This window comes from Bombina bombina, unplaced genomic scaffold (assembly GCF_027579735.1).
Source record: "Bombina bombina isolate aBomBom1 unplaced genomic scaffold, aBomBom1.pri scaffold_504, whole genome shotgun sequence".
NCBI lineage: Eukaryota > Metazoa > Chordata > Amphibia > Anura > Bombinatoridae > Bombina > Bombina bombina.
In genome coordinates, this window is record NW_026511258.1 from 320,769 (window position 1) to 335,992 (window position 15,224).

A 15,224-nucleotide genomic window follows, 5' to 3' on the forward strand; every position below is an offset into this window, starting at 1 on the left:
CATATAAATCTGTAATAAACACACACAATCTCACACCGTTACTAATGTGCACCAGATCAGTACGTACATCACATATAAATCTGTAATAAACACACACAATCTCACACCGTTACTAATGTGCACCAGATCAGTACATACATCACATATAAATCTGTAATAAACACACACAATCTCACACCGTTACTAATGTGCACCAGATCAGTACATACAGCACATATAAATCTGTAATAAACACACACAATCTCACACCGTTACTAATGTGCACCAGATCAGTACATACATCACATATAAATCTGTAATAAACACACACAATCTCACACCGTTACTAATGTGCACCAGATCAGTACATACATCACATATAAATCTGTAATAAACACACACAATCTCACACCGTTACTAATGTGCACCAGATCAGTACATACATCACATATAAATCTGTAATAAACACACACAATCTCACACCGTTACTAATGTGCACCAGATCAGTACGTACATCACATATAAATCTGTAATAAACACACACAATCTCACACCGTTACTAATGTGCATCAGATCAGTACGTACATCACATATAAATCTGTAATAAACACACACAATCTCACACCGTTACTAATGTGCACCAGATCAGTACCTACATCACATATAAATCTGTAACACATACACAATCTCACACCGTTACTAATGTGCACCAGATCAGTACATACAGCACATATAAATCTGTAATAAACACACACAATCTCACACCGTTACTAATGTGCATCAGATCAGTACATACATCACATATAAATCTGTAATAAACACACACAATATCATACCGTTACTAATGTGCATCAGATCAGTACGTACATCACATATAAATCTGTAACACATACACAATATCACACCGTTACTAATGTGCACCAGATCAGTACATACATCACATATAAATCTGTAACACATACACAATCTCACACCGTTACTAATGTGCATCAGATCAGTACATACATCACATATAAATCTGTAATAAACACACACAATCTCACACCGTTACTAATGTGCACCAAATCAGTACGTACATCACATATAAATCTGTAATAAACACACAAATCTCACACCGTTACTAATGTGCACCAGATCAGTACGTACATCACATATAAATCTGCAATAAGGTCTATCTATAAATATATATAATAAATAGCCGGTGGCCCAGCACTCCTTCCACACAGGTGTAATCACAGCCTGGGTGCTATCCTCTTGTTAATATTTAGAAATGTGTTGATGTTGGAGGGCAGTCACAGGACTTATTAGGTAGCAAATAACAATGCAAGTTTATTTCCAAATTTGTTTCACATTAATAAAATGTCGACGTTTTGACCCATATGTAAGTCTTCTTCAAGACAATTATTATCTGAAAAAATACAGAATATGCAAATGTAATCTAAGTAGACAATATACTGTACCAAACACTAAACATTAATTAACAATTACAACAGTGACAACCCTTCACCATAGAAAACATCAAGAAAATAGCGTACTAGATCACTTCTGAGCTCACCATATTAAAAGCCAAGGAAAAGAAAAAAATCAAATCTCTCTCACACAGTAACCATATAAGCACCTATTGTTCACTACATCAAAAGTGTATGGGCCACAACTCCCACAATCAATAAAATAGTACATAAGCACTAGCTGTTATTTACACACCCACCTATGATAAAACCAGTATGACCATTCCAGATGGAAAATCACTGTGTGCACAGGAATGCAGAGCAGAGACCCCAATACTACACAATCCGCTACATACACACAAGAAAAGAGCAAGAACGATTCACGCACCCAAATGCCATATACCGCATAGCCCCTGTGTACAAACCCAAAGATCCGATACACTGATCACAGATCAAGCATAACAATACACTTTAATAGTACATATGCGTGTAAACCAACATGAGATTTATTACCCACATGCCGTTAACAAAAATGTTCCCACTGCCGATACCACCATCACCCCACAGATCAACATGCACTAATCCAGGCATAGCCAACTGATAAACATATCAACGCTTGCATAAATGAGTAGTGTTCTCAACCAGAACAATAAATAACTTACTATTGTAGTGCAGTCTGCATTACTCGCAATGGCGTTCAATGCCGGACTCCCAGTAGAGCATCAGAGATACCGGAAAAGATATGGCTCCAAAAAGTAAAAAATGGCTGCTACAAATGTGGCAGCTGTGTGACCTGTAGCACCCTCCTCACAGGAGAGAAGTTCCACCATCCGGGAACAACCAAGACTTATTGGATTAGACACCGGCTTACCTAGACTTCGGACTTTGTGGTATATTTTCTGTCTTGCCCGTGTGGTCATTATTACATTGGCAAGACCAGCACTACTTTCCATGAGAGACCTGCATATCATAAAAGTGCAATTAGAACTGCCCTCAAGGGGGGACAATCGGAACAGCCTGTGGCAAGGCACTTTCTAGAACATCAACAACCCATTTCATCACTCAGGGTTCATGCTGATTGATAAGAGTGGTCCCCTTAAAACAAGGTGGTGACAGGAACCGGGAACTGTTGAAGTGTGAAGCAAAATGGATACACAGGCTGAACACACTTACTCCAGTTGGCTTGAATGCCAGCATTGACTATGCTCTATTTTATTGAAGTTTTCCATCTGAGCATAGGATGTCACTATGAACACCTAGTTATAAGCATTGATTATGTGTTTCTTTGGTCACTTCTCAGGGTGTCCTGTTTCTTCTCTACATATGTCAGTCCTCTCTAATAGTGCCACTTTTGAGCATGGAGTGTGGTCTCGTTTGGTGTACTATCTCCGCTACTATTTGTTTTTCCTTGTTTTTGTATACATGCCTCTTGCTGATATTATGCTATTAGGGGCCACTCGGTTGTGATCCCTTGCTTCAACATATTGTTGTGGTGATATCAGATGGTGATCCCTAATGGGGTTATGCACCCATCCTGTGTCAGTATTGGGTGGTTTTCTTGTGGCTTGGTTACACTACAAGGTTGTGTGTACGGTCTGGTTTGGTTTGAATAATCAAAGTATACTTACAGTGTGATGTAGGGGTTTGTACCTGACAGCCCCTGCTGCCACCTCCAGGTGAGTTCGCTGGTGGTGGCCAGCACTGGTGGCTAGGTGGAGTAGTTTATTTTTTTTGCCCTGGTCTATAGTAGTAGGCTTATTGTATGATGTTATATGGGACTTTATATTAGGGTCCATGCATGTGAATCTGGCACTCCATTATGTTACCATTGTTTAGCCTTTGTTTTGATACATTCTTGCCATTATTACGGTCAGTGCTACATAGTGGACACTACATTGCACTATGAGGCTTGTCAAGATCTGCTCTATTTATTGTAGGCAATTGTTTTTGTGTGTGTGGGTAGCTGAGGGGACATTAGTTAGGCTCTATATGTCCATTGCGGGGTGTTACTATTGCTACATGGTGTAACATTTGTCACGTAAAGGGTGGCAGTCGGTATGTATTTATTTTATTTTTAGATCTTGCATTCACACCCCACTGCGGCTGTCCATCGCTTATGCCTGTATTAATTTATCACTGTTTCTCTGTCTATGCGTGAATGCTACATAATGATTACCTCACCAAGGAGTCTGTACAGGTTGCATGTATACGGGGCTCTCCTGTTTATGGGTGTGCGTGTATGCGCCCAGATGATTGGCTATTACTCACTGTGACTGCTCCATTTATAGGCTGTGTATAACGCTTCCAGTATCTGATATCTCTGCTCTACTGGGAGTCCGGCATTGAACGCCATTGCGAGTAATGAAGACTGCACTACAATAGTAAGTTATTTATTGTTCTGGTTGAGAACACTACTCATTTATGCAAGCGTTGATATGTTTATCAGTTGGCTATGCCTAGATTAGTGCATGTTGATCTGTGGGGTGATGGTGGTATCGGCAGTGGGAACATTTTTGTTAACAGCATGTGGGTAATAAATCTCATGTTGGTTTACACGCATATGTACTATTAAAGTGTATTGTTATGCTTGAACTGTGATCAGTGTATCAGATCTTTGGGTTTGTACACAGGGGCTATGCGGAATATGGCATTTGGGTGCGTGAATCGTACTTGCTCTTTTCTTGTGTGTGTGTAGCGGATTGTGTAGTATTGGGGTCTCTGCTCTGCATGCCTGTGCACACAGTGATTTTCCATCTGGAATGATACGATTACATCGTTTTGGGTCATACTGGTTTTATCATAGGTGGGTGTGTACATAACAGCTAGTGCTTATGTACTATTTTATTGATTGTGGGAGTTGTGGCCCATACACTTTTGATGTAGTGAACAATAGATGCTTATGTGGTTACTGTGTGAGAGAGATTTGATTTTTTTCTTTTCCTTGGCTTTTAATATGGTGAGCTCAGAAGTGATCTAGTACGCTATTTTCTTGATGTTTTCTATGGTGAAGGGTTGTCACTGTTGTAATTAATTGTTAATTAATGTTTAGTGTTTGGTACAGTATATTGTCTACTTAGATTACATTTGCATATTCTGTATTTTTTCAGATAATAATTGTCTCAAAGAAGGCCCACATATGGGTCAAAACATCGACATTTTATTCATGTGAAACAAATTTGGAAATAAACTTGCATTGTTATTTGCCCTCAACATCAACACATTTCTATATATATCTCAAGACACTCCTACGCCTACCTCAGTACAATCTCACTGCAAGAAGATCATTTTCAACAAGAGAGACCAAGAACAAGTGGTGTATTTGAATCTAAACTGTGAAAAATTAATTTTGACTCCCATATTTTCTACACTTGGTAAAAAAGACAGGAGTGAGATAGGGAAAAATCAGAATACATAGTGCTGCAAGAGAATACCACAAGTAAAGCACAGAACGTCTTATAATGTCAGATAAATGTAAGGATCATTCTATATGAACACACGAAGACCTTCAAGAGATGTTAGACTAGAAAATAAAGACAACAGGGGAATCATGGGAGGTGGATTTGGGTTCTTGCCCACCGCATTAAGAATGCGCATTATTAAATATGACAAAGGATGAGTCAAGGAAAAGCAGTTATTAGAAAACTTCATTGAGAACAATAACCTGGTCCTCCAGGATGCTACTTACCTTTACATCCATGACTTTGGTGATCTTCCAGAAGTCTATGAGCAGGCCAATGCCTACACTGACTTGCACCACAAAGTTGGTCTCATTATCCAAGATATACAGTAGGACCACCAGCGACTGGAAGACTCCAAAAATGACCGAACGCACAGACAAGCCCTCTAGAGACTGGCGACTGTTCCAAAACTGGATGTCTAAACAGAAAATATTATTAAAGATCATGTAACAAATTCTGAACTGTCAGAAGTGACCACAACTTGTCTGTCACCTCTACCTTTCTATTCCCCTTGTGTCTCGGCATCCCTCATGTGCCCTCCCTTGTCCTCTACTAACCATTTTTAAAGGCCAGGAACTCAAAGATGCTGTGCACAATGGATACTGTGATGGTCAGAGCCAGGAGATATGGGTTGGTCTCCAGAAGGGCAACCTGGAAGAGAGGACATGTTTTACCAAGACATTCGGCTTGTCCTTGTGGGCTTTTCTTTCAGTGCTCTACCTGAACAAGCAACAACTAGATGCCTACAGCATATGCCTGTGCTCATCTCTCCATTTCAAAACAGATAAGGGCCTACAACATATGTTATTAAGTCCATTTTTCAATTTTAAGTCAAAACTTGCAATTTCCAGAAACCTGTTGCATATTGATGTTTTATTCATCATATTATCCCAAAAACTCTCCACCAAATACCTACGATACATATTTCTGGGCATCACTTGCCACTTTAGCCCCAACATGCGGCTTCCAAGGGTCGATGCCATATTTCTTAACTAAACTCATTTTATTTCAAAACACACAACATTCAAGGGTCTACAATAACATAATTTATGCTTACCTGATAAATTCCTTTCTTCTGTAGTGTGATCAGTCCACGGGTCATCATTACTTCTGGGATATTAACTGCTCCCCTACAGGAAGTGCAAGAGGATTCACCCAGCAGAGCTGCATATAGCTCCTCCCCTCTACGTCACTCCCAGTCATTCGACCAAGGACCAACGAGAAAGGAAAAGCCAAGGGTGAAGTGGTGACTGGAGTATAAATTAAAAAATATTTACCTGCCTTAAAAACAGGGTGGGGCCGTGGACTGATCACACTACAGAAGAAAGGAATTTATCAGGTAAGCATAAATTATGTTTTCTTCTGTTAAGTGTGATCAGTCCACGGGTCATCATTACTTCTGGGATACCAATACCAAAGCAAAAGTACACGGATGACGGGAGGGATAGGCAGACTCTTTATACAGAAGGAACCACTGCCTGAAGAACCTTTCTCCCAAAAATAGCCTCCGATGAAGCAAAGGTGTCAAATTTGTAAAATTTGGAAAAAGTATGAAGCGAAGACCAAGTTGCAGCCTTGCAAATCTGTTCAACAGAGGCCTCATTCTTGAAGGCCCAAGTGGAAGCCACAGCTCTAGTAGAATGAGCTGTAATTCTTTCAGGGGGCTGCTGTCCAGCAGTCTCATAAGCTAAACGAATTATGCTACGAAGCCAAAAAGAAAGAGAGGTAGCGGAAGCTTTTTGACCTCTCCTCTGCCCAGAGTAAATGACAAACAGAGAAGACGTTTGTCGGAATTCCTTAGTTGCCTGCAAGTAAAATTTTAGAGCCCGGACTACATCCAGGTTGTGCAGTAGACGTTCCTTCTTTGAAGAAGGATTTGGGCATAAAGAAGGAACAACAATCTCTTGATTGATATTCCTGTTAGTAACTACCTTAGGTAAGAACCCAGGTTTAGTACGCAGGACTACCTTATCCGAATGAAAAATCAAATAAGGAGAATCACAATGTAAGGCTGATAATTCAGAGACTCTTCGAGCCGAGGAAATAGCCATTAAAAATAGAACTTTCCAAGATAACAACTTTATATCAATGGAATGAAGGGGTTCAAACGGAACGCCCTGTAAAACATTAAGAACAAGGTTTAAACTCCATGGTGGAGCAACAGTTTTAAACACAGGCTTAATCCTGGCCAAAGCCTGACAAAAAGCCTGGACGTCAGGAACTTCTGACAGACGTTTGTGTAACAGAATGGACAGAGCTGAGATCTGTCCCTTTAATGAACTAGCAGATAAACCCTTTTCTAAACCTTCTTGTAGAAAAGACAATATCCTAGGAATCCTAACCTTACTCCAAGAGTAACCTTTGGATTCACACCAATGTAGGTATTTACGCCATATCTTATGGTAAATCTTTCTGGTAACAGGTTTCCTAGCCTGTATTAAGGTACTAATAACTGACTCAGAAAACCCACGTCTTGATAAAATCAAGCGTTCAATTTCCAAGCAGTCAGCTTCAGAGAAGTTAGATTTTGATGTTTGAAGGGACCCTGTATCAGAAGGTCCTGTTTCAGAGGTAGAGACCAAGGCGGACAGGATGACATGTCCACCAGGTCTGCATACCAAGTCCTGCGTGGCCACGCAGGTGCTATTAGAATCACTGATGCTCTCTCTTGTTTGATTCTGGCTATCAATCGAGGAAGCAACGGGAAGGGTGGAAACACGTAAGCCATCCTGAAGTCCCAAGGTGCTGTCAGAGCATCTATCAGGACTGCTCCTGGATCCCTGGATCTGGACCCGTAACGAGGAAGCTTGGCGTTCTGTCGAGACGCCATGAGATCTATCTCTGGTTTGCCCCAACGTCGAAGTATTTGGGCAAAGACCTCCGGATGAAGTTCCCACTCCCCCGGATGAAAAGTCTGACGACTTAAGAAATCCGCCTCCCAGTTCTCCACTCCCGGGATGTGTATTGCTGACAGGTGGCAAGAGTGAGACTCTGCCCAGCGAATTATCTTTGATACTTCCATCATAGCTAGGGAGCTTCTTGTCCCTCCCTGATGGTTGATGTAAGCTACAGTCGTGATGTTGTCCGACTGAAACCTGATGAACCCCCGAGTTGTCAACTGGGGCCAAGCCAGGAGGGCATTGAGAACTGCTCTCAATTCCAGAATGTTTATTGGCAGGAGACTCTCCTCCTGACTCCATAGTCCCTGAGCCTTCAGGGAATTCCAGACGGCACCCCAACCTAGAAGGCTGGCGTCTGTTGTTACAATTGTCCAGTCTGGTCTGCTGAATGGCATCCCCCTGGACAGGTGTGGCCGAGAAAGCCACCATAGAAGAGAATTTCTGGTCTCTTGATCCAGATAAGGGGATAAGTCTGAGTAATCCCCATTCCACTGACCTAGCATGCACAGTTGCAGTGGTCTGAGGTGTAAGCGTGCAAAGGGTACTATGTCCATTGCCGCTACCATTAAGCCGATTACCTCCATACATTGAGCCACTGACGGGTGTTGAATGGAATGAAGAGTGCGGCAAGCACTTTGAAGTCTTGTTAGCCTGTCCTCTGTCAGGTAAATCTTCATTTCTACAGAATCTATAAGAGTCCCCAGGAAGGGAACTCTTGTGAGTGGAACGAGTGAACTTTTCTTTTCGTTCACCTTCCATCCATGTGACCTTAGAAATGCCAGCACTAACTCTGTATGAGATTTGGCAGTTTGAAAGCTTGAAGCTTGTATCAGAATGTCGTCTAGGTATGGAGCTACCGAGATTCCCCGCGGTCTTAGTACCGCCAGAAGAGCACCCAGAACCTTTGTGAAGATTCTTGGCGCTGTAGCCAATCCGAATGGAAGAGCCACAAACTGGTAATGCCTGTCTAGGAAGGCAAACCTTAGGTACCGGTAATGATCTTTGTGAATCGGTATGTGCAGGTAAGCATCTTTTAAATCTACAGTGGTCATGTACTGACCCTCTTGGATCATAGGTAAAATTGTCCGAATAGTCTCCATCTTGAACGATGGAACTCTTAGGAATTTGTTTTGGATCTTTAAGTCCAGGATTGGTCTGAAAGTTCCCTCTTTTTTGGGAACCACAAACAGATTTGAGTAAAACCCCTGTCCCTGTTCCGATCGTGGAACTGGATGGATTACTCCCATTAACAAGAGCTCTTGTACGCAGCGTAGAAAAGCCTCTTTCTTTGTCTGGATTGTTGACAATCTTGACAGATGAAATCTCTCTCTTGGAGGAGAGTATTTGAAGTCCAGAAGGTATCCCTGAGATATTATCTCTAGCGCCCAGGGATCCTGAACATCTCTTGCCCAAGCCTGGGCGAAGAGAGAAAGTCTGCCCCCCACTAGATCCGATCCCGGATCGGGGGCCCTCAATTCATGCTGTTTTGGGGGCAGCAGCAGGTTTCCTAGTCTGCTTGCCCTTGTTCCAGGACTGGTTAGGTTTCCAGCCTTGTCTGTAGCGAGCAACAGCTCCTTCCTGTTTTGGTGCAGAGGAAGTTGATGCTGCTCCTGCTTTGAAATTACGAAAGGAACGAAAACTAGACTGTCTAGTCTTGGCTTTGGCTTTGTCCTGAGGCAGGGCATGGCCTTTACCTCCTGTAATGTCAGCGATAATCTCTTTCAACCCGGGCCCGAATAAGGTCTGCCCTTTGAAAGGTATATTAAGCAATTTAGACTTAGAAGTAACATCAGCTGACCAGGATTTTAGCCACAGCGCCCTGCGTGCCTGAATGGCGAATCCTGAATTCTTCGCCGTAAGTTTAGTAAGATGTACTACGGCCTCCGAAATGAATGAATTAGCTAGTTTAAGGACTCTAAGCCTGTCCGTAATGTCGTCCAGAGTAGCTGAACCAATGTTCTCTTCCAGAGACTCAATCCAGAATGCCGCTGCAGCCGTGATCGACGCAATGCATGCAAGGGGTTGCAATATAAAACCTTGTTGAACAAACATTTTCTTAAGGTAACCCTCTAACTTTTTATCCATTGGATCTGAAAAAGCACAGCTATCCTCCACCGGGATAGTGGTACGCTTAGCTAAAGTAGAAACTGCTCCCTCCACCTTAGGGACCGTTTGCCATAAGTCCCTTGTGGTGGCGTCTATTGGAAACATTTTTCTAAATATCGGAGGGGGTGAGAACGGCACACCGGGTCTATCCCACTCCTTAGTAACAATTTCAGTAAGTCTCTTAGGTATAGGAAAAACCTCAGTACTCGTCGGTACCGCAAAATATTTATCCAACCTACACATTTTCTCTGGTATTGCAACTGTGTTACAATCATTCAGAGCCGCTAACACCTCCCCTAGTAATACACGGAGGTTTTCCAGTTTAAATTTAAAATTTGAAATATCTGAATCCAGTCTGTTTGGATCAGAACCGTCACCCACAGAATGAAGTTCTCCGTCCTCATGTTCTGCCACCTGTGACGCAGTGTCTGACATGGCCCTAATATTATCAGCGCACTCTGTTCTCACCCCAGAGTGATCACGCTTACCTTTTAGTTCTGGTAATTTAGCCAAAACTTCAGTCATAACAGTAGCCATATCCTGTAATGTGATTTGTAATGGCCGCCCAGCTGTACTCGGCGCTACAATATCACGCACCTCCCTCTGAGCGGGAGATGTAGGTACTGACACGTGAGGCGAGTTAGTCGGCATAACTCTCCCCTCGTTGTTTTGTGAAATTTGTTCAATTTGTACAGATTGATTTTTATTTAAAGTAGCATCAATACAGTTAGTACATAAATTTCTATTGGGCTCCACTTTGGCATTGCAACAAATGACACAGGTATCATCTTCTGAATCAGACATGTTTAACACACTAGCAAATAAACTTGCAACTTGGAAATACAATTCAAATAGAATAATATTAAAACGTACTGTGCCTTTAAGAAGCACAGAAGATCTATGACAGTTAAAAATTAATAAATTGAAACAGTTATAGCCTCAATCCTTGTAAACAACACAACTTTAGCAAAGGTTTAATCCCATTAGCAAAGATAACAATTTCTGAAAGCAGGAAACAAATTACAGAATAAAAGTTTTTATTTCAGTCAAACTATAATTCTCACAGCTCTGCTGAGAGAAATTACCTCCCTCAAAATAAGTTTTGAAGACCCCTGAGCTCTGTAGAGATGAACCAGATCATGCAGGGAATACAATGAGTTGCTGACTGAAATATTTGATGCATAGTAAAAGCGCCCCTCCCCCACACACACAGCAGTGAGGGAGAACAGAAACTGACAGAAAAAACAGATTTAAGCAACTGCCAAGTGGAAAAATGGTGCCCAAACATTTATTCACTCAGTACCTCAGCAAATGAAAACGATTTTACATTCCAGCAAAAACGTTAAACATAATCTCTAGTTATTAAACAGCTTTATGTATTTCTTACAGTGTAATTCTAGTGAAGTACCATTCTCCCAGAATACTGAAGTGTAAAGTATACATACATGACATTATATCGGTATGGCAGGATTTTCTCATCAATTCCATTGTCAGAAAATAAAAACTGCTACATACCTCTATGCAGATTCATCTGCCCGCTGTCCCCTGATCTGAAGTTTACCTCACTCCTCAGATGGCCGAGAACAGCAATATGATCTTAACTACTCCGGCTAAAATCATAGCAAAACTCTGGTAGATTCTTCCTCAAACTCTGCCAGAGAGGTAATAACACACTCCGGTGCTATTTTAAAATAACAAACTTTTGATTGAAGATATAAAACTAAGTATAATCACCATAGTCCTCTCACACGACCTATCTAGTTGCTGGGTGCAAGAGAATGACTGGGAGTGACGTAGAGGGGAGGAGCTATATGCAGCTCTGCTGGGTGAATCCTCTTGCACTTCCTGTAGGGGAGCAGTTAATATCCCAGAAGTAATGATGACCCGTGGACTGATCACACTTAACAGAAGAAATATATGTTTGGGCTCAATGTCATCTCAGCACACGTTTTTGAGAGATGGGCTCCATTTTAATTACAATGCAGAGCAGTTGGTTTAACCGGCAGACTTTATTTTTGCTACAAATGTATGCTTCAGGCAAGCAACCTACGTTCAGTGAGCAAGAATGCCAGACATTTTGCTCCATATACATTAAATTATGAACGGCATTGCTGAATGATCTACCCAGGATTCATTGCTATTAGTCTCTCTAGTAGGATTAACCACTATGTCTAACCATTCTCACCTTCACAGAGTCTTGCTCCTCATCTGACTGCTCATACATCTCCTCCCCAAAGAAATTCCAGGGGCTCCGAGAGCTCTGAGCAGCATATAACTGCCACCGCCATAGGGAAAGAGGACAGAAGGACACCCGCAAGGGTAAAGAAGTCAAACTGGAATTAAGCGGTGTATAGTCCTTCTGTAGGTTCCAGTAGTCATTGAAGTAGAGAATAGGGTAGTAATCTCCGCTCACCGCATCAAATTTCACAACTGTGGAGGAAACCATATCGTAAAGTTGGGGGATCTGTTGGAACATTTATAAAACTTAAGGGTCAGGGAGGTTACTAAGGGGAAGTTGTAGGTAGACTTATAAGATAACAATAAGGTAAGGAGGATTAACTCAAGGGGTAGCTACACAAAAACTTACATTGGTCCAGAGGCGGTGGGACACTACCTTGTACCCATGGTGTGTGGTCATCTACAACGTTAATTGTTAAATTTGGATGCCAATGAGAGATAATCTCAATAGGACCATAGTCCTCAGCTCTCTGCAAATAAAAACAAAAACACAATGTCCTGGAAGTAATAAATTGCACTAAATATAGTTAAACCCAGACAGACAGAGATACATGTGTGAGAGAAAGACAGAATCACCTTGATCATCTCTGGGTCAGCTTCTGTCTCTCCAGTCAGAAGATTTTTGGTCTTGAGAAAGCGACGACGTTTGTATTTATTTAGCACTGTGAACAAGAGAAAGAGAATGTCACGGTAACAGGAAGACGGGGGGGGGGGATGTAGATACAAGGCAGAAACAAGTCCTTACTGCGTGACGTGTGCACGGTGGCAAGCCTCCTGTGTAGCGCCTTGTCACTTGGATCTGGGTGGAAGCCACTCTTTGTTAAATACACATGGATATAGTAAGAGCCGTTCATTTTCACGCTCTGCAAAAAGACACATATCATGCATACGGTACAAACATGTAGTTACACTACACAGAAAAGCGATGTCTGGGGTCTACCGGACTTATACAATACTTTTTATGTACTTACAGTTAGGTTTCTTTAAGTTCATTGTAACTGCACATGAAGCAGGAGATTATTTATTAGATTAAAAAGGACATAAAACACTTTGTAATTACAAGAGTTAAGTTTTCTGAACCCCAGGGCAGAAGATGCCGTGATCTGCAATGTCATTGCAGAAAGGAGAAGACACTGCTCTGGCGGTGTAAGCTTTCCTTAACACGGTGCACTTACAGCGAAGCACTGATTGAAGAAAACAGCGAAGCGCTGCAAAATCACAGCGCATTGATTGATGACTGGACGCCTCATAATTCATAAAACTGTTTCCCAAGGTTTAGACATAATACATACTGTATGTCATATCTACAGCATATTTCTGCCTTTAATCAAAAAGTTCATGAAGGGAAGTGGGCAGGAGGAGTTTCTGTTCATTAATTTGTTTAAATATTCTGGCGGCTTAATATTAATCATCACCTGCTTCCGTACTACCATGATGAACATGAGAGAAACACATTGCAAGACATTAAGAAGTTCACACCGAACAGCACTCTTGCTAACAGGGCGTCAGGGGGAAGCGCACACAGATTAGAGGTATCACTAACAGGGCGTCAGGGGGAAGCGCACACAGATTAGAGGTGTCACTAACAGGGCGTCAGGGGGAAGCGCACACAGATTAGAGGTGTCACTAACAGGGCATCAGGGGGAAGCGCACACAGATTAGAGGTGTCACTAACAGGGCGTCAGAGGGAAGCACACAGATTAGAGGTGTCACTAACAGGGCGTCAGGGGGAAGCGCACACAGATTAGAGGTGTCACTAACAGGGCATCAGGGGGAAGCGCACACAGATTAGAGGTGTCACTAACAGGGCATCAGGGGGAAGCGCACACAGATTAGAGGTGTTACTAACAGGGCATCAGGGGGAAGCGCACACAGATTAGAGGTATCACTAACAGGGCATCAGGGGGAAGCACACACAGATTAGAGGTGTCACTAACAGGGCATCAGAGGGAAGCGCACACAGACTAGAGGTATAACTAACAGGGCATCAGGGGGAAGCACACACAGATTAGAGGTGTCACTAACAGGGCGTCAGGGGGAAGCGCACACAGATTAGAGGTGTCACTAACAGGGCGTCAGGGGGAAGCGCACACAGATTAGAGGTGTCACTAACAGGGCATCAGGGGGAAGCACACACAGATTAGAGGTATCACTAACAGGGCATCAGAGGGAAGCACACAGATTAGAGGTGTCACTAACAGGGCATCAGAGGGAAGCACACACAGATTAGAGGTGTCACTAACAGGGCATCAGAGGGAAGCACACACAGATTAGAGGTGTCACTAACAGGGCATCAGAGGGAAGCACACACAGATTAGAGGTATCACTAACAGGGCGTCAGGGGGAAGCGCACACAGATTAGAGGTGTCACTAACAGGGCGTCAGGGGAAGCACACACAGATTAGAGGTATCACTAACAGGGCGTCAGGGGGAAGCGCACACAGATTAGAGGTGTCACTAACAGGGCGTCAGGGGGAAGCGCACACAGATTGGAGGTGTCACTAACAGGGCGTCAGGGGGAAGCGCACACAGATTAGAGGTGTCACTAACAGGGCATCAGGGGGAAGCACACACAGATTAGAGGTGTCACTAACAGGGCGTCAGGGGGAAGCACACACAGATTAGAGGTGTCACTAACAGGGCATCAGGGGGAAGCACACACAGATTAGAGGTGTCACTAACAGGGCGTCAGGGGGAAGCACACACAGATTAGAGGTGTCACTAACAGGGCGTCAGGGGGAAGCACACACAGATTAGAGGTATCACTAACAGGGCGTCAGGGGGAAGCGCACACAGATTAGAGGTGTCACTAACAGGGCATCAGAGGGAAGCACACACAGATTAGAGGTGTTACTAACAGGGCATCAGGGGGAAGCGCACACAGATTAGAGGTGTCACTAACAGGGCATCAGGGGGAAGCGCACACAGATTAGAGGTGTCACTAACAGGGCGTCAGGGGGAAGCGCACACAGATTAGAGGTGTCACTAACAGGGCATCAGAGGGAAGCACACACAGATTAGAGGTGTCACTAACTGGGCATCAGAGGGAAGCACACACAGATTAGAGGTATCACTAACAGGGCGTCAGAGGGAAG

General features: G+C 42.9%; 1 protein-coding gene across 1 annotated transcript in view; it reads right to left on the minus strand.

Moving 5' to 3' along the window:
• Positions 1-15,224, minus strand: part of CLPTM1 (CLPTM1 regulator of GABA type A receptor forward trafficking) — an 84,820-nt gene that overhangs the window by 40,920 nt on the left and 28,676 nt on the right. Inside the window, exons 5-10 of the mRNA XM_053696511.1 lie at positions 12,875-12,992; positions 12,706-12,791; positions 12,479-12,599; positions 12,077-12,321; positions 5,443-5,536; positions 5,113-5,303 (exon numbers count right to left, since the gene is read on the minus strand). Of these exons, the coding sequence (XP_053552486.1) occupies positions 5,113-5,303; positions 5,443-5,536; positions 12,077-12,321; positions 12,479-12,599; positions 12,706-12,791; positions 12,875-12,992 (855 nt within the window). The remainder of the gene's footprint in view (positions 1-5,112; positions 5,304-5,442; positions 5,537-12,076; positions 12,322-12,478; positions 12,600-12,705; positions 12,792-12,874; positions 12,993-15,224) is intronic.